This window comes from Zonotrichia albicollis, chromosome 2 (genome assembly GCF_047830755.1).
Source record: "Zonotrichia albicollis isolate bZonAlb1 chromosome 2, bZonAlb1.hap1, whole genome shotgun sequence".
Lineage (NCBI taxonomy): Eukaryota > Metazoa > Chordata > Aves > Passeriformes > Passerellidae > Zonotrichia > Zonotrichia albicollis.
In genome coordinates, this window is record NC_133820.1 from 64856637 (window position 1) to 64882672 (window position 26036).

Consider the following 26036-nt stretch of genomic DNA (forward strand, 5'->3'; position numbering starts at 1 on the left):
CCAAGTTATTTTATTCCTCATTTCCAGCAGCTCTGGGGTGAGTCACTTGCATTCTCAGGTATCTCCTCTCCTCCTGGCCAGCTTGATGGCTTCTTAAAGGTGCCAAAAGCACTGAGATCCTTGAAAACATGGTTTATCAAGTAAACAGGATGCATTATCACAATATGGTGAAATGCTATGTCAGTGGTGTTACGCATTTATTGCTTGAACTAAAATAATCCCTCACAGATCACTTTTGGAAGATAAGAATTTTACAGAAGCAGTGCTGGTTTGGTGTGTTTTTTCAAAAATCCCTATTTTTATTTTTTCAACACAGCATTCAGAAAATCACATAATTTAGAGAATGAGAGAGAAGGGAGGAAGAAATTAATGAGAAAAAACTAAAGCTTAATCCTCTGGAAATGCAGACTTGTTTGCGAGAGCAGAGAATGCCAGGGAAATTCTGGTTTTCCTCCTCTAAATATACTTCTTTTTTTTTTCAGTAGATACACATAGAAGCACTAAATGCAGAACTTTTAAAGCATTTTTAGTGGCAAAAGCAGCTACAGCCTTTTCATTTCATTACTTTGATTATGGTAAGAAAAAAACGTATGGCTTTAATTTACAATTCCAATTTGTATTGACACTAAAGAGAAGCCATCCTGCTGTTAAGAGGAACTTTTCCAATTAGACCCACACTTCATGGTCTGCTGTTGAAAAAGGGATTTCAAAATCTAATTTTCTGAAATGTCAGAAGTGAAATATTGCCTTTTGTGTTTGTCACAAGTCCCTGTAACTCGGCAGAGAGGATGTCACTGCAGGGCTCATTCGTGAAATGGGTTTTGTGAAGCTGCCCTTTGTACCCCTCTGCCCGGCAGAGGTGAAAGAGCGCAGGACGAAAGTGAAAGGAGAGTTTGGCCTCGTTAGTATTTAGGCTGATTAAGGGGAAAAAGGCTTTGGGAAGCTCTTCATGCCAAAGAACAAAAACTGCTGCTGCTGCTGCTCAAAACACTGTGAAATCCCACCAAGTTCAAACGAAGGTGCTGAAAAGAGAGACAGCACACACTGAAAATAAAGCAATTCTGTCTCCCCAGGTTTGGGGCTCACACACACATCAGTCCCAGGCTGTGCTTTCCACAGCCCACATGGGCCAGCTGAAGGATCAATAGGTGAAAAGTGGCTGATGAGTAAGCAGGAAAGGACTTTGCCTTTAGAAAAAGAAAACACACTTAAGTTATTTTAGAGGGAATTTTCTGTGTTCTCTCTCTCATGAGTGTGCTGGAGACCTTCAACCAAGGCTGTTTTATTTTATTTAGTTTCATTTTGTTACATTTTAGTCAGGCTTTGGACTGGAATGTTTTACATTATACTACAAATCACTGTGTGAAGAATCTGTGATACTAGAAAACCAGTGATTATTTCATAAAAACCCAGAGACAGAACAATTAAGCATAAGGAATTTTAATTCTCATTATACAGGTGGTTATGCAGAAGCTTGCTCTTTTGTGTTTGTGAGGCACAGCGAAAAAAAAATTATATTTAATTGAAGTCACTGGTTTATATTTTGGTGACAAAATAGCTTTATTTAGAATCAGATCACCTCCTTAAATTAAAGTATAAAATAGTTATGCAGCATATTGCTATGGACTGCTGTTGTGTATTCACATATATTTATTCGTACTTCAATTAAGGAAGCAAAATTGTACAAATCCAATTAAAGACAAGTGAAAGCAAAATAAGATCTTTTCTGAGATTCCCTTTAGAAAGTGATCTGTGAAAATGTCTAGCTGTGAGTTCATACATGGCTGTTTGCATTGCTGTGCAAACAGACCTCGGTCCCTGACAAACAAGCCAGACTGGACAATGGAAATCCCATCTTCATCCCTCTGACAAAGATGGGCACAGAGCAGGATTTTGGTGTGACCTCTCACTGCAGAGGTGCCTTTCCTGTGACTTCAGGAGTAGGAAATCCCTGCTGGTTGTGTTGCTGTCTTCTGGAAATTGTTGGCTTTCAGCTGGGAGAACTCCTTTATGTCTTTCTCAAGGAATGAGCACTAACCTCGCAGATGTTATTTCTTTTCGTACTCCGTATTTGTCTGGAGAAAAGCAAAGGACCCACTCACAGTTGTCTCTTGTCCTGTTTTAGTGACTAGGATTGCTCAGTGATTGCATGAGCTCCAACTCTGGATGGCAGCAGTGCAAGATGGAGTAGCAGAACTGTCTCTGAAGAGGGCAGGAGCCTTAGCAGCCACTGCTGCTCTTAATTAACTCTCCCCATTATCCCTATAAGAGTGAGAATCCTGATTTTACCAGCTGCAGGTTTAACAAGACTCTTCTGCTCCCTAGGGAGAGCACAAGCCCAGTTCCCAAAAGGACTTTTTTTCTTCCACATGTCTTTGCCTTGAACACAGACTAGCTTTATGGTGGAAATCTCTACTCTTCCTCATCATCTCTCTTGGGTTTGGGAGGCCAGAAGCCCTGAGGAAAATTATTCTGGCATGGAAATAAATCAGTTTTGTGAGTGCAAAAATGCAGAGGGAATTAGCGGGTGGGAAAGGAGGGCAGAGAGAAAATGACTTTGTTCTTAATGGTTCCCAAGTCTGAAATCTTATAAGCATCTCCCAAAGAGCATGGATTTGACCTTGAGGATCCACAGGTATTTTTCCTCAAGTTGTTCCTCTTTACTGACAGCTGAAATGAGAGTGAAAACAAGTAGTGAAGGAAACTGTCTCTTGAGGAACAAAAAAAGCCAAAAAACCAAAAAAAACATGACTAGAGCAGGAAAAATGTGAGTTTGAAGCCAGCTACTGCTGCCCATCCTTTCTGTGACCAACAGTGGACAAAGAGTACTTTTTGTCTCATTTTGTCTCAGAGGGAGTTACCAACTAGTAGCGCATTAAGTGTAAAATAGTGAACTGGTTCATAGTCAGCTTCTTGTCTTTCCCTATCTCCTTGTCTTGAAGTAAAGCAGGAGATGTCCCTTAGGCAAGTGGTGGGGTGAGGGAAGGTCCCATGGCTGTGGACAATGAACTTTTGCTGTGAGCATGAATTCACCTTGCAAATAAGGGAGTGCTGGTTTAAGGCATTCATTGCTAATGATTAAAGACACAGACTTAGCTGTGGTGTGTTAAAGGGCAGTTCATCACCAGAGCCTGGGAGTAGCCATGTGATTTCTGGGATTTGATCTGCATGAAAATCAGATGGGCATGTTTCCATTTTCATGGGTCAACAAAATTGTGTTTGGGAGACAACGATCCAGTAAAAGTTTGCAAAAATGAGACCTGATGATGGTTTCAGTTCTTTCATTTACCTTTGATCAAAACTGGGTTTTGTACAAACAGTTATTCTTCAGATGGCCTTTCCCCCCTGCTTATCAGTATCCTACTTTTTAAGATGTGCCGTCTGGAATGCCTTCAGCTGATGATTCATCTTACATTTTTATGCTAAGATGAGACTAATTGCCCTCTGGAAAAGCCCAGTGTCTTGGGCATAAAAGAAAATTGGGCTGAATGGCTTGGGCAGAGGCATCAATTTCATTTCTAGTGAAGTAAAGGCAGATGAATTCCTCCAAGTACCACAGACTGAAACCGAGTTGTACAGGTAGATTTCCAGCACAGCACGTTTGGTGCTGTCTCAACAAGAGGAGCTTTCTCTCACCTTTGCTGGACCACAGAGATGTCTGAGGTTAAGTAAAGGCTTACAGAAGGAACTTGTCACCTGCATTTGTCCCCATTTAGAAATACTCTACAGCCACTCTTCAAGCCACAGTGTCTTGTTGGATTTTGGGATGCCTTTGCACTATTTGTGGAAACTTCTCTTTGCACTTGACTTTTAGTTGCTATCATGTAAAAACATTGAAGCTGGGAAAAGAATGCCAGAAAAAAAAAGTATAAAATTGTGACTTAGTCCAGAATGTTTCTCCCTAGGGTATTACTGTGTGCACCACCAGCATGTCCATTACTATTGCTTACACAGTTTTGCAAGTTATTAATAAATAACCAGGATAGGCAATATCATTTGCTGCAATGTGCTGTCAGCCCATTTCCTACAGGCAGCACCTGGATTGATGGTGGCTCTTTGGTGCTTCTCTTTTGCAGATGTTTTAGAGTTTTCCAATGGAAAGGCTGGTATTGTTGGTGAGCTTTTGTTTGCTGCTGCCCAATTCACAACAAGCACCATCGTAAGTATATTTTATTACAAATCCTTCAATCCTAACAAATCCCTTGAAAGTGAAGGTAGGAGATAGTCTCTCTCTCCCAATGAAGAATCAAAAAACCATGTTCTTGGACCACTGAAAATTTGTGTAACCTTAAAAAGGTGAGAAGTAAAAGGCTTAAAACTACTCTTTGAAGGAAGAAATATTCTCTCAGGAACCAATAATTAAAAATATACAGCTTGTTCGCTCTCTTGTTGCTGTTCGCTCGCTTATTGTTCATGACATTTATGGGATTGAAAAATCTTGGGGAAAAAGAACCCTCTGTAATTGATTTATACATTGCAGAAAGCAAAAGTTTAACTTCTGGGAGACCTTCAGTATTCTATATTTATCCTCTGTCTCAGTGGAGATTTACATATAAGCCAGGCCTTGTGCCACCTTTTGCTAGAGCCAACAGATTCTGAGTGAATGAAATTAAATACCAGCTTTATACCCTGACTTTTATACCTCACCTTTCATTTTATGCATTTAAGAAAGAAGAGGGTTGTTTTTTTTTTGAAAACTAAAAAAGTTAGTTCAGCCAACCTATTCTGATAATAGAAAATCATTCACCTTTCATTTTAGAAATGTTCTGCAGAATTATAATTTTCCAAAAGCACCTGTCTTGAGCTCAGAACTGTTCTTTGTCTATGTGACATCATAGGTGAAGAGAGAACTTGGCTCTTCACACAGTTCTCTGATTTTTGTAAAATTGTTTTGTGCAAAATAGACTTGAAAAAAAGAGAGCAAGGATAATGATCTACATTTTAAAGGTCATGAAATCAATTACTAAGAAGCACCAGAGTAGGTCAAGAATGAAGGAAAAAAATAAAGAGGAAAAAAAATCCCAACCAATTTAGCGTCTAAATCAGCCCTTCCCAGGGATGTGGTCTCACCTTCTGTGATCTCTCATTTCCAACATTTCACAGTGATATTGCAAGGAAGATCAGCTACTTGTAACCCCATACATATGGTTATATAGGGAATCTATTCCTCCTGACACATTAAAGCATAAGCTGGCATAATGTGGGTGCTAGTACATGAAGATACATGACTTTGTAGCATTAATTGTGTCTTTATTAATATGTATTCATTGTTTTTCAATGCATGCCCTTGTTCTGTTTCAGAAATTTGAGTTTATAGAGCTTTCTCTGAGTCGCACCAGGTTATAAACTGCATTGGTAGTCCCTGGGATATATTTCAGGCTTTTTCTTGTCTATGTATAGCGATTGATGTTTTACAGGACTTAAATGGGAAAGGTCAGAATCTGGAGATCAGTCAGAGAAAATTATTTTCTTTTAACCTCTACTCTCACTAACAAGGGCAATGGATTAGGTGATCTCCACAAGTCCCCTGCTCAGCTATTTTGTGAGAGCCTGTTTTATCTTTAACATTCATATTGTTTGGACAGTCATTGAACCTACATACTGGACAATCTGTTTATCTGTTGTTTTAGATTTCTGATTACTGCCCCAAATGTGGTGCGTTTGGGCACACATGAGACAATAACAGTTCAAGTCCACGGAGCACAGAGTCCTGTGCAAGTTGCTGCGTTCTTCAAAGATGAGACGAAAAATCAGCTCATATCAGAGAAGATCTACTTTAACCTGAACCAAAACAATGACTACCAAGAGATGAAAAAAATAATGGTGAGTCTGACATCAGAGTGATATAATTATTTTATTTGGTGATAAAAAGCACAAATCTCTACTTGGAATAGGCTGGAACCTAGACAACACTGATCCCAAGAGACACTGACAAAACCAATTCCAGCGACAGCAGCACCCTATTCATCCAACCAGCTAATAAAACAATGCTAATGTAATTTCAGTGGTGATTGTGAGTATTCTTTTGCACCCATATAACAAGCTCAAGATTTTGTAACATGGTGATAAATGAAATTTAATTTAAACACATTTAATTATTTTATCACTGTTGGGTTTTCTTCCTCACTAAAACTGTGCATTCAGGCCTTTGGGTTACTACTGGCCATTTAACAATACAAGAGAAACCTTTAAAAATGTGTAGTCTCTGAGACCAAAGCCTATGTTCTTTCTGCAGATTTTTAAGTTGATTAATTCTTTACATCCTATGTTGCATCATTTGCTCCTGGCACCCTTTGAAGTCTCTTAGGATTTATTTCTGTAGTACTAGTTTGGGCTATTTGGTTGGGAAAAAAGCACACAGCAATATTCAGTTTGGCTCTGGTTGGTTACTCCCAAAGCTAACAGCAGAGCTTTCAAATCAGGTTCCTGTCAAGGGTGATGTTTAGAAGCAACACATTAAACTGCATGAAGTAAAGCAGTAGTCTCATAACCAAGATTTTAGCATAAATAGTGATTACAGGATACGTGGTAAATGGAAATCAATAGGCATGTAGACTGAATTCTCCCACCTGGAGTTATTGACACTGGGCAGAAAAAAGTGTATTTCTGTGGTGGAAAATGGATGATTAGAGGGTATTTCTAATTAAAAAGAAATATTCACCTAGTAAGAAAGATATGACACCCAGTAAGAAAGATATAATTGCAGTACTTATGTTGAATGGTGCTAATATGATTATTTAAGCACTTCAGCTGTTGTGGGACCTCAGCCATGTGGTCCCAAAATTACCAGGCTCACCTCTGACTCTGTGGGGTTTTCCCTTTTATTCTCCTCAGATCAAGCCAGGCAGTCTGCAGCAGAGCCTGTTCAAGAAGAGCAATCTGCCATATGTTCTGCTGGTCACTGAGAGCAAGGAGCTCCCCATGACTGCCAAGAGCACTCGCATCCTCCTGTCCTCCAGGAAAGGCTACATTTTCATCCAGACAGATAAGCCCATTTACACACCGAGTTCCCAAGGTAGAAATACAAATGCTTCTCTTCAGGTGTTGAATGTGGATGTTACAAGGGCAGGATTAGAAAAGTAATAACGAGCAGGTTGTTCCAGCAGCCAGGGCTTCTGCAGGGACTGCTCTGCACATTGCAGCTACCCTGTGGAAATGCCTCCAGAGACAGTCACTTTTAAGGAAGACAGACAAAATCTGCTCCTTTTTGTTCAAAAAGGTTAATGATGACTTTTCTTTGAAAAAAAAATCATGAGAAACTGCCAAAAACTGAACTCCTACTGCTTCTGCTTGCAGCACCAGCAACAAGTTACCTTTGCTCTTTCTGATCCCTACTGCTTTGTTACTTACCAATTAAATTAACAAAAGAGGGAAGTAAAAAAAGGGTTTGAGTTTGGTTTCAAGCCTCAACTGCATAAGGCATACAAAAGCAATTGAAGTTCCCTGAGTAATTTTCAGAATTTTCTTCAAAAATTTATCCAGCCATGTAACATGCGCAGGCTACGGAGGAATGCAATTATTTTCTTTAAATTTCTCAGATTTCTTTTCACTAAAAGAAAGTGTTTGATCTTAAATTTGGTAAATAAGTTTACAGATTGCAATGATATGTATGTAGAAAGGCCAGAAAGAAATTTGTGAACATATTTATTCTTCTGTTAAACAGTCAGATACAGGATCTTCATTCTGGACAATGCTATGAGGCCGACAGATGACACCATTACAGTTGCTGTGCTAGTAAGTATGCAAAAACACTGCTGATGAGTGCTTCTTCAGCACAGGAGATATGGAAAACTCTTACAAAATATCCGAGAGCACAACAATAACTGGGACTCCTCTCCAGAAATCTGTATTTGCACATAGTGAGATATCTGTAGTTATTTTTGGCCCATTTTAGAAACATGGAGATACGTGATGTGGATAATGCAGTAGGAAAGTAAGCAAAGCATTTTCTCTTCCACAGCACTAGGATATGACCTTGAGCTTTTGGACGTAAATATTTGACACCTGGTGCATAATTTCATGTTTGCTTCTCTTCTGTCTCAACAGAATTCCAAGGGAATGGTGGTTAAAAAGTCAGACCGGAAAATAAACGCAGTGTTTGGTGAACACTTTGCTATACCTGACATTGCTGAGTACGTTACTGCTATGCCTTCTGCATCAAAACCTGGAGATTAAAATTTTTAACTGCTGAATTTCTTGAATTACGTTTCAAAATTGTCTTTCTTTCACCATGGGACACATGTGGAGCTTATGATTAGTATCTTTTCACCTTTAAGCACCTCATCCTGGAGAGATGAGTCCAGAATTTACTGTAAATATGCTGCAATTAGCAACATGTATCCTGGTAAAGAACAATTAAACTGCTAAAATATCTGCTGAAACGTATGGCTGCATTCAAGGGAGCACTTCTGAAAGGGCTAGTCTGCAAAGTGTCACTTATGATATCTGATTTCAAACAGTCAAGCTTTTAATTAATATTCAAGGTCTTCTGGCATGCCAGGTTGATTTTGATATCTCAGTGTAGATAACATATAGGAAATATTTGGTGAGTTCTCTGTTTCTGCAGACTTTTCAAAGGTAGTGGTTTGCAAATATGTTATCTTGCACTTCCTCATACTTGTTTTGAGTGTTTCCTAAGACATTTGGAAATATATGTTGCTGGCTCCTCCCAGTAAAAAGAAAACCATTAATTAATTATTTAGGGATGAGATCAAAGCAAGGCAAATATTACAATTCAGTGATAATTTATGTGTTTGCATCATAAAATATCTGAGGAATTGTAATTAACTATTTTCTGCTGAATCTGGACTTTAGGCCTGGAACTTGGAAAATCAAAGCCTGGTTTCATCAACATGAAATGTCTAATGTTTCCACTGAATTTGAAGTTAAAAGATACGGTGAGATATTGTAAGATTTGCATTACAAATATAAGGAGTTATCACAATGTGTTAAAAATACACTGCAGTAGTTAAATCTGGCTGTAGTTAGGCCCTAGGGACAACTTTCATGGTGTTTCAGTGCATCCTTGCTATTTCTGATGCATAGAAGAAATTTCTAGCTTTGTGGCTTATATTTTATAAGGAGTTTTTATACAGATTTAGTAACTTTTTAATCACATTTTAAACATTTCATCAGAAAACATTGGATGGGCTCTCCTACCACAGGAAAAAAAAATATGATGAGCTCCATTTTGAAGTCATTTCAATTCTGGCTAAAGTTTGCAGTGAATATTGCGATGGAAAAAAGAGAAAAAAAACCCTGCCCATTTTGTCTCAGTGAAATTCAATCTGGAAGTTTATTAGAGTTATTCCTATCCTCAAAGAATCTTTTTTATGGAAAATAAGGGTCCTTTGGATAAAGTAAAAATGTAAAAACAACAATTTGGGATAAGAAGTAGTTTGATTTATTTACACTGAAATTATACCTCCTTGTAAAATTAATGTGGGTTTGTTGTTTCATTGTTTTGATTTTTATTCCTTTAAAGACAAAAGAAAACCTTGAGATTGTCTGAAAATCTCTGTTTAACAAAACTGATTTTTCTTAGCTAGTGGAGATAGCAGAATAGTGGAGATTACTGGCCCCTCTCCAAACAGCTGCAAGCAGAAACAAATCCCTCTGATATAGCTGCAGAAACAAATAGGTTGGCTTTGTAGGAGCAAATTCAGAGTGACACAGCTGATGCTGAGGAGCTCAGATCCACTCTCCACCCAATTCAGAGTGGGTTTACCTCAACCTGCTCTTAGTCCAGGGCACTTCCTGCCCATGAGCAGGCAGAGTTTATCTTGTTTTCATGGTAAATAAACAGATTTTGTGTGCTTGAAGACTGCTCCACTATGTGAAGCAGAGCAGAATAACTGAAAATGACCAGTAGATTTACTTCAGAAGGGCACTGCTTGCTCAAACTAAAACATCCTTCAATGCAGCTGCATTGCCTCAGTGTGTGTTGCCACGACAGGAGTTTAAGGTGTGTTTGAAACTCACATGTCATGACCTTTTGTCTTTTTTTTTTTTTTCCATGCAGAGCTTCCAAGTTTTGAAGTCAAACTCATCCCACTTCATCCATACTACCACATCTGGAATGAAAGCTTTGTGTTTGACATCGAGGCAAAGTAGGTGTGCTCAGAGCCAGGCTGGTTAAGGGCCAGATAAGCAGATATGAGTTTTGTGACTTTTACCTTTTTCTTGTCATTAAGAGTTAACTAGCTTCTGGCTCAACTTAGAGCTGACTTATCCTATATAATCTCTGTTTCTACCACTGACTTGAGACATCAGTGCCAAGTACTGCCTGGGTCCAGACCATGCTGATCAAGTTGGAACAGGATTTTCTGAATATTTCTGTTTGCTGTCAAAGGTGGCTATTTAGGATTCTCCTCTGTGTTCCTATGCAAGGGTCCAGGCAAATTAGTCACCTGGTTTTCTGTGTAATTTTGGTTTAAATATTTAGAAATGTTCTAAAGCCTCCACTGTGCTATGTAACATAATTCACGTAGAGCTGGATTCAAGTTTGGGTATGGAATTTTCTCAAAGCACAGTGAAGTCTGTGAGTAATAAGCTAGTGCTTGTTGGAGAGTAATGATTTATGCAGAAAGGCTTCAGGTGGATAAATACAAATAATCAGAGGAGTTTCCATGAGCATCACTACAGCATCACATGTCCATTGTTGAACAGCAGCGCCCTGGCCTGGATGTTCCACAGCTACAGAGCTCTCAGACTGGCCAGACCATGGGGCAGGGCTCAAAGGCAAATGAATTACACCCGGTCCCATACCAGAATGGCATCAAACACAGAGCAACTTAGGAAGGCAGACAATGAAAATTTAATCCATCAAAATATTTTTTGGCTGTTGAATTTTCAGTTTTCATAAGAGTAGAAATGCTCAGAAACTGCCTGTTAGGAGAATGACTAAATTAGAACTTGATACTTTTGGGGTTTTTTCTTTTTCTAAAGAGGAATAAATGTTATGAAATGAGAACAGGCAGGTGTAAGCAGCTGGCCTTCTTTCATAGTTGGGATAAATCTATTCAGTTTCAGAGGAGTGAAGACTGTTAGACCACTGCCTGCTGTCCTTGTCTGAGCTGGTCCTTCCATTCCCCAGCACACCCTGAGAGAGCAGACAGAGCCTGTATCCACCTCCTTGTTCTTGCTTGCCTGAACAAACTCAACTCTTCCTATCTCCTTAAATTTTTATTTGGTTCTATTGAATAATTACTTGCTTTAATCATGATCACTTCATGTTGTGATATGAAATTATTTCAAATCACTGGCTTCAGTATCTTAATCCTTTCTAAATTTTTCTCTGCACTATTGCAGCACTCTATTTTGAGTTTATGAACTTTGTATATATTTGACTTCTCATCAGTATCATAATTATTTAAGAAGAAAAATTCACCCTCAATGACTGGATACCATTCCTTTCCTTATTGGAAAAAGTCCTAGTGGTGCCACACAGGCCTGACTTTCATCAAAATCAGCATATGGAATTCCTGATAGTTGAACTTATTTCTCTAAACTGGCCATGCATGTAATGAAGTTATTTGGTGTAATTGACTATTGTTTCCCATTTATTAGCTCTGGCATTTAATGCAGTTTTCATAAAACCTGTCTCTCCATTGGCTTTAGTGGTATAGATCAGTGCTGCTGATCAGGTCGATTTGAAAGAGGCTTGTGTAAACAAAAATAAGCCTGAAGTGAAGTGGCATTTCCACAAGCAAAAGACAACACCATGGCCATGACAGGTCTCATGTAGCACATTGCACACTGTGCTGCTCCACATCTGCCAGGGTTTCCTTGAGCACAGAGCCAGGTGCAGCAACATGCTCCATCCTCTCTCCCCATGACCTTTATTAAATGCTATAGGGTGTTCTGGCCAGATGCTGATCTGGCAAATATTTCACTCACAAGGGGACTTTTCTGCCATACTGCCTAAACCTGTAGGAGTATCGTGGGGCAGAGGATGTCCACTCTACCCAGTGCAGGTGTTAGAATTTCAGCAGGGAGAGTCTTCCTGCTGTACGTCTTCAGAGGTACCAAATATTTCCTATCAGTCCTTGAAATGATTCTCTGATCCTTTATTTTCTATACTCTGCTCATGAGGTGTCTCATACAAAGGAAATAGTGTTCATCCAAGCTAAATGGGATGAGTGATGTAAGATCTCTTGAAGTCTGGCAGCAATGCAACTTAAGTTCTCATTAATTTGTTAAAAAAAATTAAAAATTATTCTGGTGCAAATTTTACCAGATGATGTCTCCCCATTCAATTCTGCCAATGTGACTTATGCTATAAATATCTTTGCATTTGAAATCACCAGTTGGCACAATGATCAGTAAAAGTTTTCAGGTTTGAGTTATGAGCAAGTAGGACTAAATTTTGTTTTAAAGCTATTAGTTAAAAAAAGGGATGCCTACAAATATTCCAATATTTTTTCAGCACAAAATGATTAGTCTGCCTTATGCTTACTTTTTTATTAATATAATGATCCCTCTCCTCACTTTTCTTCCTTCCAAAGACATTCTTACGGGAAAGAGATTCAGGGTGCTGCATATGTGCGATTTGGCATAATTGATGAAAATGAGAACAAAATATTTATTCCAGGCCTGGAGCAACAGCTATCAGTAAGTATTCCGTGGAACTACTCTGATTTATCCGAATATTCACCTAAGCGGAATATTGTCAAAAGTTCTGGAAACTTACAAGTCCATAATACTGTAGCTGTGATATAAACATTTTATTTCTAATGGCCACAAACCAGTAATGCTGTCTCTCTTTCCTTTTTTGTTTCTTTTTTTTTTTCTCCCACTTTTGTTTTAGATCCAAAATGGAAAAGGAAGAGTTACTTTAAGTACACCACTTTTGGAAGAGAAATTGAGAAAGGGCATTTCCACCCTGGAAGGGTTTCATTTATATGTGGCTGTTACCACTGTAGAAACTGCAAGTGAGTACAGTATGGCTTGGCTGATACAGTCTGGAAGATTCACACTGATCTTTCTCTGGTGTAATCTGTTAAGTGGGGAATTTGGTCTCACTGGATCCATCTTTGCTGTAAAGCTTGCTCATGCTGTAGGGAATTAACTAGAAGAATCTTGGATGGAAAGTGGCTGCTCAAGCTCCAAGTTGCAGATGACATTAGATAGCTAACTCTCTCCAATAGCTGAAAATGAAAACAAAATCTTTCAGAATATTAGATATCCAAGGTATGCAAGTCCATAGTTAGTGCCCCCATAGCAACACATACTGTTTGATATTAACAGGTGGTGAGATGAGGGAAGAGGAACTCAGCAGTGTGAAGTTTGTGAGATCTCCTTATGCTCTTGATCTGTCTAACACCAAAAAGTATTTTGTGCCTGGAGCCCCCTTCTCTGTGATGGTATGTAGTGTTCTGACTGTGTCTGTCTGCCTCCACAGCACTGCATTTACACCTGCCCTCTTTCCTTGTCTGATCCACTGTGAGCTCTGTAGGACTCAGACCTTCCACAATAGGTGCAACACAGAGCTGCTGTTTGTGTGTCTGGTTTGTCCCATTTCTGTATGCTCAGCACCTGAACAGCCAGAAAATGCTGGTTTTCTGCTCTAGAAGTCAATGTGCACTGTTGCCCTACAAAGTTTTATAAGACATAGCAGTCTCTTCCTCTCTTCCATATAAAAATATTGAAACAAGAATATTGTAATAAAATAATCCCAAATCAAATTAAAATTCTTAACAGTAAAATGGGGTATTATTGCTTTTTTAAATAAATACATTTAAATTTATGTGGCTTGAAATTTCACGTCTTCAAGTTTTTTGAGGGTTTTCTATGAAGAGTTAAAGTCAGAATATTACCTTATAATAGTTAATGACAAATATCTCTGGGACCTGCTTAGATTAAATAGATGCTAAGTGAAAATCTGAGGCATTTTGTAATCTGTACTCATAGGTTTTTACCTAAACTAAAGTCCAGACTGAGTCAATTGCTATCCCCTTTTCTCAAAGCTCAAATTTTTGAATGCTGGTATGTACAGTTTTATATTTTTTTCTCAGTTCATAAAAATTATAAATTAAAATTGCTTTTTGTTTGTGTGCATTTTTTAAACATAGGATTTCCTGTAAATAACAGAACTTTTTTTTTCAATAGGTAACTGCCACTTTTGTTGATGGTACTCCTGCTGCCTTCCTATTTATCACTGCCACTCTTACCTTGCCTGGAAAACCCCCAGTGAAGAAGACTGCCTTCTGTAATAGAGAGGGTCTGGTCTCCATCACTTTCAACATCCCCAAAGATGCTCAAGTGCTTGAAATAAAGGTAAAGAAAATGCAAACATCCATGTTTAAAAGTATCCCACTGAGAATTGCTCATATGGCAATTACAAACAACTGTGAAGATGATCGCTTTTCATTGAATTAGCATAGATGGTGAAACATGATTTCTTATACAACCTGCAGATCCTTGTCCAGATTGTGTAAGATTTGTTATACAGAGCAGGGGCCTGAGGGATATCTCAAGTGAAGGACACTCCTGTAGCATCATCAGAGCCTTGGCAGTACATGCATTGGTTATAGTGATGCATTTTTGTGTTTTGGATGTGCATTTGCCTGGCATGAAGGACAGAAATGGGACTGTAAGGAATATCACCATACAAAGTGATAGATAATTATCAGAGGAAAGTGAAGGAAAAGGTCCTGAGCAATGCAGAGAGTCAAATACATCTGCCCACTCAGAGGGTTCAATTATGTCCACAATATAAAATGGGGGGAAAAAAATTTCTGAGTACAAAATCACTTTGGGATTTTTGACCCATTGATTCTCATTTAGAAAGAGCCAAGGGTGAAAATACCAAATGTAAGTACAGCAAGAGGCAAAATGGGGTAAGAGAATAAAGTAATTAAAATCCTGGGGTTTGAAGCCACATTCCGCTAATGAGGGCTCAGCAATTATTCCTTTTATTTCACAGTAATTTCCAAATAACCTACACAATGTGATTATTGGTGACACTATACAGTCTCTCCTGTGAGACACTTTACTCACTCTGTCCTTTTCTTCCCTGACAGGTAAAGGCTGAAGAGGGTAAAGAAAGGTTAGAAACACCTGAAACCAGCATCAGAGCAGAAAGATACCACTCTGCTTCCCCAAACTACCTCAGCATCAGCATCCCACACACTGTTGTGGCACCTGGAGATACCTTGCCCATCACCTTGAATGATATCCATCAACCTGGCAGAGGAAACATTGGCTATTTCTATTATATGGTAAACAGAATATCAGTAATTTCTTTCACAAATTATGCAGCCTGGAACATTTACCTAGTTACCAAGGGGGTCTAGCAAAGGGCAAGTGGGATGATTGGTGTTCTGGCACTCCAGACCCACCAAGACAGGCTGAGGGAACTGGGCTTGTTCAGTTGGGTGAAGAGCCTAAGACTGAATTAATAGCAACCTTAAACTACTTGAAGAGGAATTAAGGCATAGTGGAGACAAGATGTCCTAGGTGATGCCACACAATCTAACAAGGGACCAAGGTTAAAAATTATGGCCTGGGAGATTCATTTTGGAAAAATCTATTCACTAGTAATGAGTGCAATATTGGAAGAGGCTCCCCAGGGGGCTGAGAGATTTTCCAGCCTGAGAAAAATTCAACACTCAATAAAAGAAACCCTCGCCAGTCTCATCTAGTCTTACCCTGGTGATGTCTCATCTGAGAGCAAGCAGCTGGACTAGAGATCTCCATAGGTCCTTTTCAGAAATTATTTCTATGATTCTGCTGGCGTTTATACATTTGCAATTATTTTTAGGGCATGTAAAATGGAGAGTATTTATTTTTCTGAATGAGAGAAATGTGTTTGTGGGTACATGCCAGGAATCTGTTGAGTGTAAAATGTGTTTAATCCCTTTCTCACTCTCTTTGTCCTCATTTCCCTTGGCAGCCTAAATTTCACAGGATGATAAGTGCCAAGATATCAGTTTCCATTTATTTTTAAAAGGGCTCTGATATATTGGAATAATTGTATCCCTAGGAGTTAAGTTTAGGTTTGGGGGTTTGTTTTCAATGGATGATGTACCACAGGGCTGGAATTGGTGCTGCCAGTCTTTGGGAAGGTGTAGTGCTGGGCAGGCAGGACATGTGGGAGGGATGGTGACGCTGCTGGAGCTCAACAGTGAGGGTCTCTCCCAAACTTTGGTCATCTTAACAAAGGCAGTGAGGATTTCAGGGCAGGCTGTAGCATGCCTTTGTTACTTCCTGAAACACTGTATGCTTAGGAAAGCTTCACATATTTTGTTCTGGGAAGAGCACCCTCACTCCTGCCACTGTGCCTGTTTTTTATTCCTCTGACCACCCATGAATATAGTTAACATAATGTAGAAGGAAGGAGTTAAATAGTGAAGGATGGGCTGAAATCAGTTTAAGATGAGTCTGTGGGACTTTATCCTTAAACCTCCTGTTCCAACTCTTTCCTACATTCTGAAAGATTCAGTACTGATTACAGAGTAAATAGTGCTGATATCTTCCTAGGTGTGATGACCAGTCATTGTAGAAGACAAAATTTAATGTTTTTACTATCTGGGTTACCCTTCTAAAGCTGTAAGACTGAGTGGAGGGTGACAGATTTGTGTTCAAACCTGGGCCACAAGACCAGTGTAGCAGACATCCACCACCACAGTGTGCAGGTCTCCTCCAGGCTACTGATATACTGCTTTGCCCATCAAAACTGGTCATGCCATTAGAAGAAAACATATTTTAAACAGAAATTGCCTCAGGAAAAAAAAAAACCAAAACCAAACAGTAAAATTATGCATCTTAATGCCCTTTCTGGGACATAGTCACAGTATTTTATTTCAATTTTTCTGCCTTGAAGGTTGTGGCAAAGGGACAAGCTGAGCTCCTGGGAAGGGTCCCATCCTCAAACAAAGTAATAAACCTTAAAATCACCGAGAAGATGGTGCCTGCCTTTCAGTTTTTAGCCTATTACTTCACTGAGAACGAGGGCCATCAAGAGATCATCGCTGATTCTGTCTGGGTGGACGTCATGGATGTCTGTGAAGGAAAGGTGCTTTCAAAGCCCATGGCTTCTGTTGCATTCCAATTTTTTTTTTTTTTTTTAAATGGGGTGGTGGCAGAGCAAGCGCAGGCCTGGGATTATAAAGTGAGATGTCATTTTTATTGAAAATGTGTCATCAGGACTCATGACAAAAGGTAAGAGCCTTGGAAAGGCTCTCAGGTTGTGCTTCAAAGAGATGAAAAATAATTTCTTACAGAAAAAAATCACCCCCTGTGAGTGTCTGTATTTTAGAAATCCACAAGAAAATGCTGATAGTGTTATTGAGGGGGAGGAATCTCTTTTTAACTTTCTCTTTTGTTAGTGGTGTGTGTCGCACAAAAGAAAGTGAAGCCATTTATTGGGGGAAAAAGTATGAATTTGAAGTAATTTTTCAAGCTTTTTAATTTCTGTTAAAAGTAATTTTCTGAGTTTTGGTAGTACTTTAAAAGCTTTTAAGAATGGTTTACATTAGAAAATGAAGTGTAGACAAATGGGAGGCCCTCTAAGCCTTTCTTTCATCTTCCTTCTCCTCTTCCTCCTCCTCGCTTTCAGACCATAAGGTAAAATGAATAAAAATGAAGACACAGGAATTTCTCCCAATAGCATGAAACCCAATTGCTGAAAATTGTCAGCTGTCTAAAATTATTTTTTCTACTGAAATTGTTTGCTTTGGAAAAAGAATATGGTAGTCCATTGGGGGAAAAGAAGTTTTCAAGAAAAAAATCATCTGTCTCCAACAGACAAACCAATCCTTCTTTTATAAAAGGACAAAATTCAGTAATGTTCACAGGACTTTATAGTAATAATTTCCTATTATTCATAGTCACCATGGCTACTTTGTCTTTAAATCACGGAAGTGTGTACATCAGAACCAGATCTGTGTTTGCTCACATATGCTAAAAATTTCAAGTGAGTGATAGAAAGCAGGAAATATTATTACAGACTGGTTTAATTTGTTTAATTTTGTACATTACCATGCAATGACAATGACATTGTGCTCATGTCTTTCATGGTAATTTTTTTCCAATGGAAATAAACAAAATTATATTGAAGACCCCAATTCCACAAACCCTTAACACAAACTTTTTATTTCCCTTGGTGCTTAAATGTCATTGAAAGCCAACATCCAAAATTCTGCAGGACACATCTTTCAGCTCCCCATGATTTCCTTCAGTGTGAAATATCTGCAGCTACATGTTCCAAAATGCAAGATCACAGGCAGAAATTTCACAAAACAGGAACATCTCCCAATTTCTGACTGCTGACAGTCACAGCTGACAGTATTCCTGGCCCAAAGAATCTTCACTATAATATAAAAATATTACTTTTTTTTTTCAATCTTTTTTATTTAGATTAAAGTGAGAACAGAACAAGACACATATGAACCAGCAGACCAGGTCAATTTACAGATTGAAACGGACCATGCGGGAAAAGTTGCCTTAGCTGTGGTTGATAAGGCAGTTTTTATTCTGAATAAGAAAAATAAGCTTACAGCCAAAAGGGTAAGATATTGGTAAGAAAATATCACAGCAAGCAAAGTCAAGCAAATTTTTCCATTACTAATGAGAGGATCAAAATATAATTAATGGCTATTAATTGCCTAGACAACATTTTGCTAAATTTGAAAATGTCTTTTCTTTTGCAATTTAGGATCTATATAAGATAAATTGCATGTTTAAGATGAGTGGTATATTTAAGATGGGGCTTTCCACCCTATGGCAGACAAGTTTGTAAATTTTAAAAAGTATGGCTTGAAAGCACTCCCTAACTAAAACACCCCTCAGCTTTAATCTGCTTCCAGATGAAGCTTGCACCACCGGTTTCTCTTGTTTCTGCAAATCAAAAGCCACAAGAATTGTTCTGATATATGAATAAACCCTTTACAAGCATGTACACTCCATCTGTGCCATTTTATTTGACAGGTATTTAATGCTATGAATTCGTATGATCTTGGCTGTTCTGTGGGTGGTGGCGCAAACAGCATTCAAGTTTTTACTGATGTTGGTCTGGCTTTTATATCAGACACAATTCAATCCAGCCTTCGGGGAGGTAAGTTCTGCCCTTCAGAAATTTGTGTGAGACCACTAGAGATCTGGGGAGACTGATTGCTTAAAAAATCAGAAACATTTTTACTCTTATGATGTAAATTCTCCTTTGCCTTTGGGTTTTTCTTCTGCTCTTCCACCAGATGCTGGCAGCTCAGATAACTCAGATGGTGGGTGCTGGTCCTTTGGTGACCACCTCAGCTGGGGCAGGCAGCAGTTGGCTAGGCTGGAAGATTTGTGGGACTCTCCCTCAAATTGTGGGTCTTCTGTCAATGAGATGGGTCCTAAGAGAGGTCTTCATGAATGATGTGAATGATCAGGCTGTTCTTGTCATACCATTGTGAACAAGCACTTCTGTTCTGCCTTCCCAGGATATAAATGCCTCCAGGTCACCAGAAGGCAGAAGAGATCTTTGGATTTTCAGAAAAAAATGTCAGGAATTGGTATGTCTGCTCCTCTGGGTGGCCTGAAAATCGTAGCAGGGGGAGGCAAAGGGATGTGTCTGGGATCTAGGGGGCAAGAAGTGATGGCACAGTAAAGGATGCCAAGACACTCTTACCTCCAACTCTTGCATTACTTGACATAACTTAGCACAAATATGTGTACTATGCTGCATGATGCATCATTCATCAGCACAGCTCAAAAAACAAAACCAAATAATGTCTATAAATGGAAACTAGTTTGCCTCTTTATAATCCCAAATGCAAAGCAGTTCTAGTAGATAACATGTCATGTCATCAGTCATGACTTTGAGGTTTACAAAATCTTTTGTATGGTCAGAAGATGTTTTATAAATCCTGTTTTTTCTTGACATTCTGCTTTGAAGCTCTGCCAACTTCAGTACTTTGAGCTTCAATTAAGAGAAGAGTTAGTATAGCATTTGGTATAAAATGTCAATTTGTGCAAATTTTGTTCTCATTTTCTTGCCAGAAGACATGAAGGGTTGGAGTTGGAATCTTCTTTTCTTTTGAAATCAGACTCTACTCAAGAAAGAGAACACTGATATTGCTATTTCCATTAAGAATTCCAGCCAGCAAAGAGGATTTAACTTTTAATTCAGTCTGATTGGGAAGAGAGGGCTTAGAACAGAATGTCTAGGATGCCATAGAGCCTATGCTTTCCTCCTGTGTTTGTGGACTGTTTTTAGGGTGGACTGTTTTCAGGGTCCCACATAGAAGCTTGGCTGCTGTCATAGAAATCGATGTTAATGGCAAAGAATGATGTTTTTGAGCACAATGAACACCTTTACACTAATTTCTTCTTACACAGCACTAATTCTGGCCTTTAATTCTATTGCAGCCAGCAGATACCAGAACACCGCTCTACTAAAATGCTGCCAAGATGGAATGAAATTAAATCCCATGAGGTTTTCTTGTGCAAAAAGGCTGGCAAAGGTGTCTGGCTCCCAGGAGTGCAGGGCCGCGTTCCAGGAGTGCTGCGAGAAAGCCACAGCCCTCAGGAAGCAGGCGAAGCAGAGGAACAGAGTGGGCTTGGCACGACGTGAGGAGCAGTGGCACACAGCTCTGCCACTTTCACCCCTCTGGTGGTGGCTGGCGAGGGCCAAGGGGCACCTCAGTGCTGTGGGGCTGGGGAGGAGGTTTGCACGTCAGCATTTCAGAGAGCCCCGGTACCGCGCAGCAGCCACGCAGCGTTGCGTCTTCAGAACTGTGCATGGGGAGATGGGATGGCACGGGATAACTCCTTGGAGTCAGAAAAGGCAGGAATCACTTCGGCCACTGCTGGCCCCTGCAGACTTACAGAGGAACTGATGGCCCCTGCCCACACCCCAGAGAGGCCACAGACAGCAGAGCAGGGAAGGGGTTTAGGGCTCTAAGTGGTCTCAGATTTCGACTCCTTAATTAGTGGTACTACTATTATATTACCAAAAAGAAAATTACTTTCCATCTAAAATTATCTCCTTCTGAGTGCAATTTCTGCTACCATTTCTCACAGATTTCCCCTGTCTGTCACAAGTATAGGACACTGGGAACATCTTTTCTAGCCTTACTACAGGGGTCTGATTTCTCATTTGGTAGCATATAGTTATTAAACCTGGGAAGAGGAACTCTCTGTTCTGTGACAAGCTATGGTCATTGCTTCTCTTTTTCCAAGATTTTTGTTTAATTCACAAGATGAAACACAGATGAAATCTTTTCATTTGGAGCATTATTTGTGCTTTTACAAGCTGATTCTCTGCAAGACAGTGTAAGGTCAGTAGCGGAAGACTTCCAAAAAGAAACCTCATTCCTGTTTTGCAGAATACAGTGAACAGGAAGAATTGTTTGATGAAACCTCTGTCAACTTGCGCAGCTATTTTCCTGAGAGTTGGTGGTGGAATTTTGAAGAAGTGGAAAGCCCTGGAAATCACAGGTACTCTGTTGCCTGACTAGCTGAATATGTTTAAATTTGTACTCTCAAATGTATATAAATATCAGCTTTATGTAGTATCTGATGCAAAGGACCTCAGAATATTGCAAGTACTTTGTCTTCACAATTGAGAGAATATGTTTTTCTCTTTAAATACTCATAAACATCATCATTTGATGATGTTTACATTTTATACATGCCTTCTAATACATTTTATTTTGTGATTTTAGTGTAAAAAACTTTGCTCCTGACTCTATAACTACCTGGGAAGTTCAAGCAATAAGTATATCTCCTGAAAAAGGTATAAGTATTGAGTATTTTTTGTTTGCTTGTTTCTTTATATGAAGATGAGTAGAGAATGTGTAATTTTTAAAAGAGAGGTACAATATTATGTTGACAGAATAAAACAGTTTGTACTGAAAAAATGCAGTGTTTTTATTGTAATAGCTACTTCTCTCCTTTATGCAATGTTAAAGCCCAACTAGAAGCTGAGGTATAGATTTATATTTGTAAAAACAACAGGGAGTAGGAGCTCAAGGATGATGGATCATACAATCAAAACTGTCTTTTATTCTTTCCACTCTTTAAACCACCTGATTTTAGCTTTCACATGGCCGGGAAGCCACATGAGAGGTAGCAGTAGTAACATCACTTTTCTTTGAATAATTCTGGGACCAGGCTCTGGCCATCTCAAAGCATGAATGTCTTGGCCTCTAAGGCAGAAAAGAACACCAGGAAACCAGCAAAGGACAAGCCAGAGAGCCCAGGTTCCCAGGTGCTGCCCTCTCTGGGAGCTCCTAGGAGTTGATGAGGACCATGCAGCAGGGACAAAGGGTCTATATTGTACTGCCTGCTCCCCTTTGAAAGGGGAGGAAAACTGGGCCACAGCTCACTCACAAAACATACAAACAATTCTGACAAGTTTTAATTATCAAAAACCATGGCAGTGGTTCCAGGGAGCAAACTAGAGATAGGTCTGTAGTGTAGATGAGTTTAAACAAGTTCTTGAGTATTCCTGTTTTCCTCTCTTGCTCGTAACCTCAGGGGAGCCCAGACACTGAGTTTTGATTTGACATTTAACTTCCTATTAGCTGATGTTATGTGCGCCATTCTCAATTCTAGCTGTTTTTTCTTTTTCTCACCCCAGGGTTCTGTGTGGCTGATCCCCACAGCTTTACAGTTTTCAAGGACTTTTTTGTGTCCTTGAGATTACCGTACTCAGTCAGACGACATGAGCAGCTGGAAATAAAAGCAGTGGTTTACAACTACCTGCCCAATGATCTCCAGGTATTGTTATCAACAACTGCTGCACCTTGCATGCCTAGCTAGATAGAGCTAAAGTTTTGTAATAATTTAATGGGCATGTCCTGGCCACCCTACAGCCCAGATATAATGCTTCTATCTTGAGCTCTTTCCCAAGCACAAGATCCAGTTCTACTCGGTAACCAAACTTATTATTTAAAGCAGATTTTATTCACCATGCTACATAACCATATCCTTTGTTTTTGGGTACTTCTTCCCCTTCATTGAAGTAATCTGTTCCCTTTTTGCTGCCTGCTCATCTGGACACTGACACTTGCTGACCCTTCACAAGGTAAACAAGACAGAGATGTAAATGAGTATGAGTGCACTATCCAATGTTGGCCAAAAAACTCATTGAGCATACAACACAGGGCCACTTTTTCTTTTCATGTGACTCCTATGCAGTCCTGCATATGGCCAAAGTTGTCACTGGGCTAGGGGCCTCCATCATCCAAAGTTGATATTCTTTTTTTTTTTCCACTTCTTCCCATCTCCCAACCAGCTGTTCAACCAGCATCTTCTGAGCTGCACTGAATTGTGTAGAGCTGGGATGTATAAAAATGCACTATCTTTCTTACTTCACTGTGGCTCAGGGATAGGCCAAAACTCTGTTTCAAGTTCAGTGTAATGAAGAAATGTCGTCTGATTTACCTTCAGAGCCCTAATCAATACAGCTGAATATTAACAGACCACGGGGTCACAGAACAATTTACATTGGAAGGGGCATCCAGAGGTATTTTCCCTGTGCACCAGGACTGCTCTTGGGCATTGCCCTGTCCCCTGCAGGTGACAGTGAAGATGGAGGCAGTGAAGGGGCTGTGCACGGCGGAGACGACGGCAAAGGCCGTGCAGCTGCCACTGCTGGCCAAGGGGAACTCGGCAACACCAGCCTTCTTCTCAGTCGTCCCTCTGACTGTGGGAGAAATCCCAATCACCATCATTGCCTTCGACCGGGATTCTGGGCACAGTGACAGCATCAGGAAGAATCTCAAAGTGGTGGTATGTATTCTGTGGTATGTATGTCCTACTTGAGGGCAGGCACTTCACAAATTGCCCTCAAATGCAACATTCACTATGTGCGGAGTTTTCGTGGAGAGAGTGAAATGGTACAAACACGAGGCTGGAAGCAATTCAGGAAATCTATTTTTCAGCAAGGACTGAGAGGAAAAAATTAAGACTTTTTGTCTATTGTATATGGAAAGGTTTGTTCCCTATGGCAAAAAACATCCTTTACCCGTGACACAGCAAAAAATTCTTCAGCAGGTGCATGTTTTAACTTCTCCCTGCTTCATCAACATGTATGAAAATTCTTTTTTCTTTGTGAAGCCAAGATTGAAGATGTCCATCTAACAAACTTTTAAGAAGGAAATGTTCTCTGCTAGTAATAAAGTTAAACCCTATTTTATTCCTTCTGGTCAATGGATCAATCTTCAGTCTTAACCATTGCATAGCTAAAAACATATGCAAAACATGCCAACAGAGATGCTGTATTGATTATTTAATACCTTATCTCTCTTTCAAAATTATAAAAATTATAAAAAGGAGGAGCCTTTTAGAAAAAATTACTTTTCAAGTGCCAACACAGAGTCATTACAATACCTAAGTCATCCATGGAGGGCTTTTTTCCATCCATACAAAAAGTTCAAAATACAAATCCTTGCACCCCTGGTGTCAGGTATTACCATGTAGGTAAGGATAGGGCACAGGAAGCTGGGAACCTGCTGATGTTAAAGGCTATAACTTTTGTACATATAGACACAATCTGAGTTCAGTGTTACACCAAAACACTAGAATAGATATAAAAATATGTTTATTAAAACTGAAACTGTAGAAAGAGGGATGTGAAGAATCAGAAGGAAAGCATATTTAGGTCTTACACCCAAGATGTACTCAGAAATTCATGGATTTCATACATGAGAGGTTTATTTAAATGAGTCCCTCGGTGAGCTTGACTTGATGGTTCACAAAGCTGAGAATAAACTTTGAAGTTTAATTTTTGGGAGCTGGTTTTCGTTACAGAAATTTCATCCAGGGAACCGTTTCAATAATAGCACCAAAAATTCAGCAAAGTTTATTAGTATTTCAGTTGAGAAACTGAAATTCTGATTTAAAGGTTGAGTTTTACCTAGAGAGAAATCCCCCTTCAAAAATCACTTATTTGTGCCACCTGCTGGTCTAGTGCTTGGGTGGAGCTCACAGGTTTCTTGCAGCCTAATTTCAGGTGTGAGTGCTTGCAGGCCTTTTGACTTTTCTTTCTTTAACTGTGCAGGCTGAAGGTGTTTTACAGAGAGAAGAAGAGACCATTTGCATTAACAGTAACTGTAAGTTACCCAAAAGGATTACATACAGATGAAGTTTGGAGTAAGAATGAACAGTGAATTTATTAAATACTCCTTAGTGCACAGATGCTCCTTTAGTTAACCAGAACTTGTCAGAAATCTCTCCATTCAAAAGACTTGTGAAAGAAAAAAAACCCAAGAATTCTAAATTTTTAGAATTGATTTATTTTTCTTTTTTTTTAAGGTATCATTCTTTATATATTAACAAGGTATCTATTTAGTTAACTAATGGGTCTTAAAAGATATTAAGAACAACGTTTTTTTCAAGTGCAAACTATTGCTAAAGATTGAAAATTAAATCATTAGAAGAAAGATAAGTATGTTTTTTCTAAAATTACAGTATGTTGATTATTTTTTAAAAGTCTGGATGCAGATATCTATTTCTTATTTATTTACAGTGAGGTCTCAAACAGTGGACCTGAACAGACCGTCCAATATGGTACCGGGTTCTGATAGCCACGTGTTGGTTAGCCTGAAAGGTAAATGTCATTTTTTTGCCAACAACTTCTCCACAGGTGACAAGGAACAGGCCCCTCTGTGCTCATGCCTGCATGGCAAGTCTCCATTCTCTCCTGGTTTTTCTGTTATGACTCAAATGATCTGTGCTACATGAGCAGGTCATAAAACAAAACATCCCCAGGGCTGAGCCAGTACTTCTTCCTCTTTCTAATTACTTCTTCTTACTTGTAGTGAGTGAAACAGCTTTAAGAGATCCATCCTTCCTCACTGTACTTGGACTAACATTATGGGAAAGGCAGATGTGAAGGGAAGAGTTCATCTTCTCTAATAACTTCATGCAGGGCTATAGAAATCTGCTTTGGATTCCAGAAATAAGGATGTCAGACTCTGATGTATAGGTTCTGGAGAGCTCTGTATTTTCAAAGAGGAGATATGTTCATATATTCATTTAATCTAATAGAGTTGTATGCATATAATTATATATATATATAGATAGATAGATATAGATACAGATAT

The 26036-nt window shown here is 39.2% G+C and overlaps 1 protein-coding gene across 4 annotated transcripts in view; it reads left to right on the forward strand.

Annotated features, from left to right (window-relative positions):
* LOC102075062 (complement C4-A) overlaps positions 1-26036 on the forward strand; it is a 52882-nt gene that overhangs the window by 7228 nt on the left and 19618 nt on the right. For 3 of the 4 annotated variants that reach the window (XM_026790701.2, XM_026790707.2, XM_014264024.3), the window contains 23 exons: positions 4077-4159; positions 5631-5823; positions 6835-7015; positions 7664-7734; positions 8047-8132; positions 8815-8897; positions 10022-10109; positions 12507-12612; positions 12809-12932; positions 13249-13364; positions 14110-14277; positions 15024-15221; positions 16826-17017; positions 18361-18510; positions 18931-19057; positions 19425-19496; positions 20353-20553; positions 21312-21423; positions 21651-21721; positions 22568-22707; positions 23509-23721; positions 24992-25043; positions 25460-25540. In XM_026790701.2, coding sequence (XP_026646502.2) covers positions 4095-4159; positions 5631-5823; positions 6835-7015; positions 7664-7734; positions 8047-8132; positions 8815-8897; positions 10022-10109; positions 12507-12612; positions 12809-12932; positions 13249-13364; positions 14110-14277; positions 15024-15221; positions 16826-17017; positions 18361-18510; positions 18931-19057; positions 19425-19496; positions 20353-20553; positions 21312-21423; positions 21651-21721; positions 22568-22707; positions 23509-23721; positions 24992-25043; positions 25460-25540 — 2890 coding nt within the window. In that variant the 5' untranslated portion in view covers positions 4077-4094. Of the gene's footprint in view, positions 1-4005; positions 4160-5630; positions 5824-6834; positions 7016-7663; positions 7735-8046; positions 8133-8814; positions 8898-10021; positions 10110-12506; positions 12613-12808; positions 12933-13248; positions 13365-14109; positions 14278-15023; positions 15222-16825; positions 17018-18360; positions 18511-18930; positions 19058-19424; positions 19497-20352; positions 20554-21311; positions 21424-21650; positions 21722-22567; positions 22708-23508; positions 23722-24991; positions 25044-25459; positions 25541-26036 lie in introns of those variants that run through there. The other variant, XM_074535377.1, reaches the window with a different exon arrangement.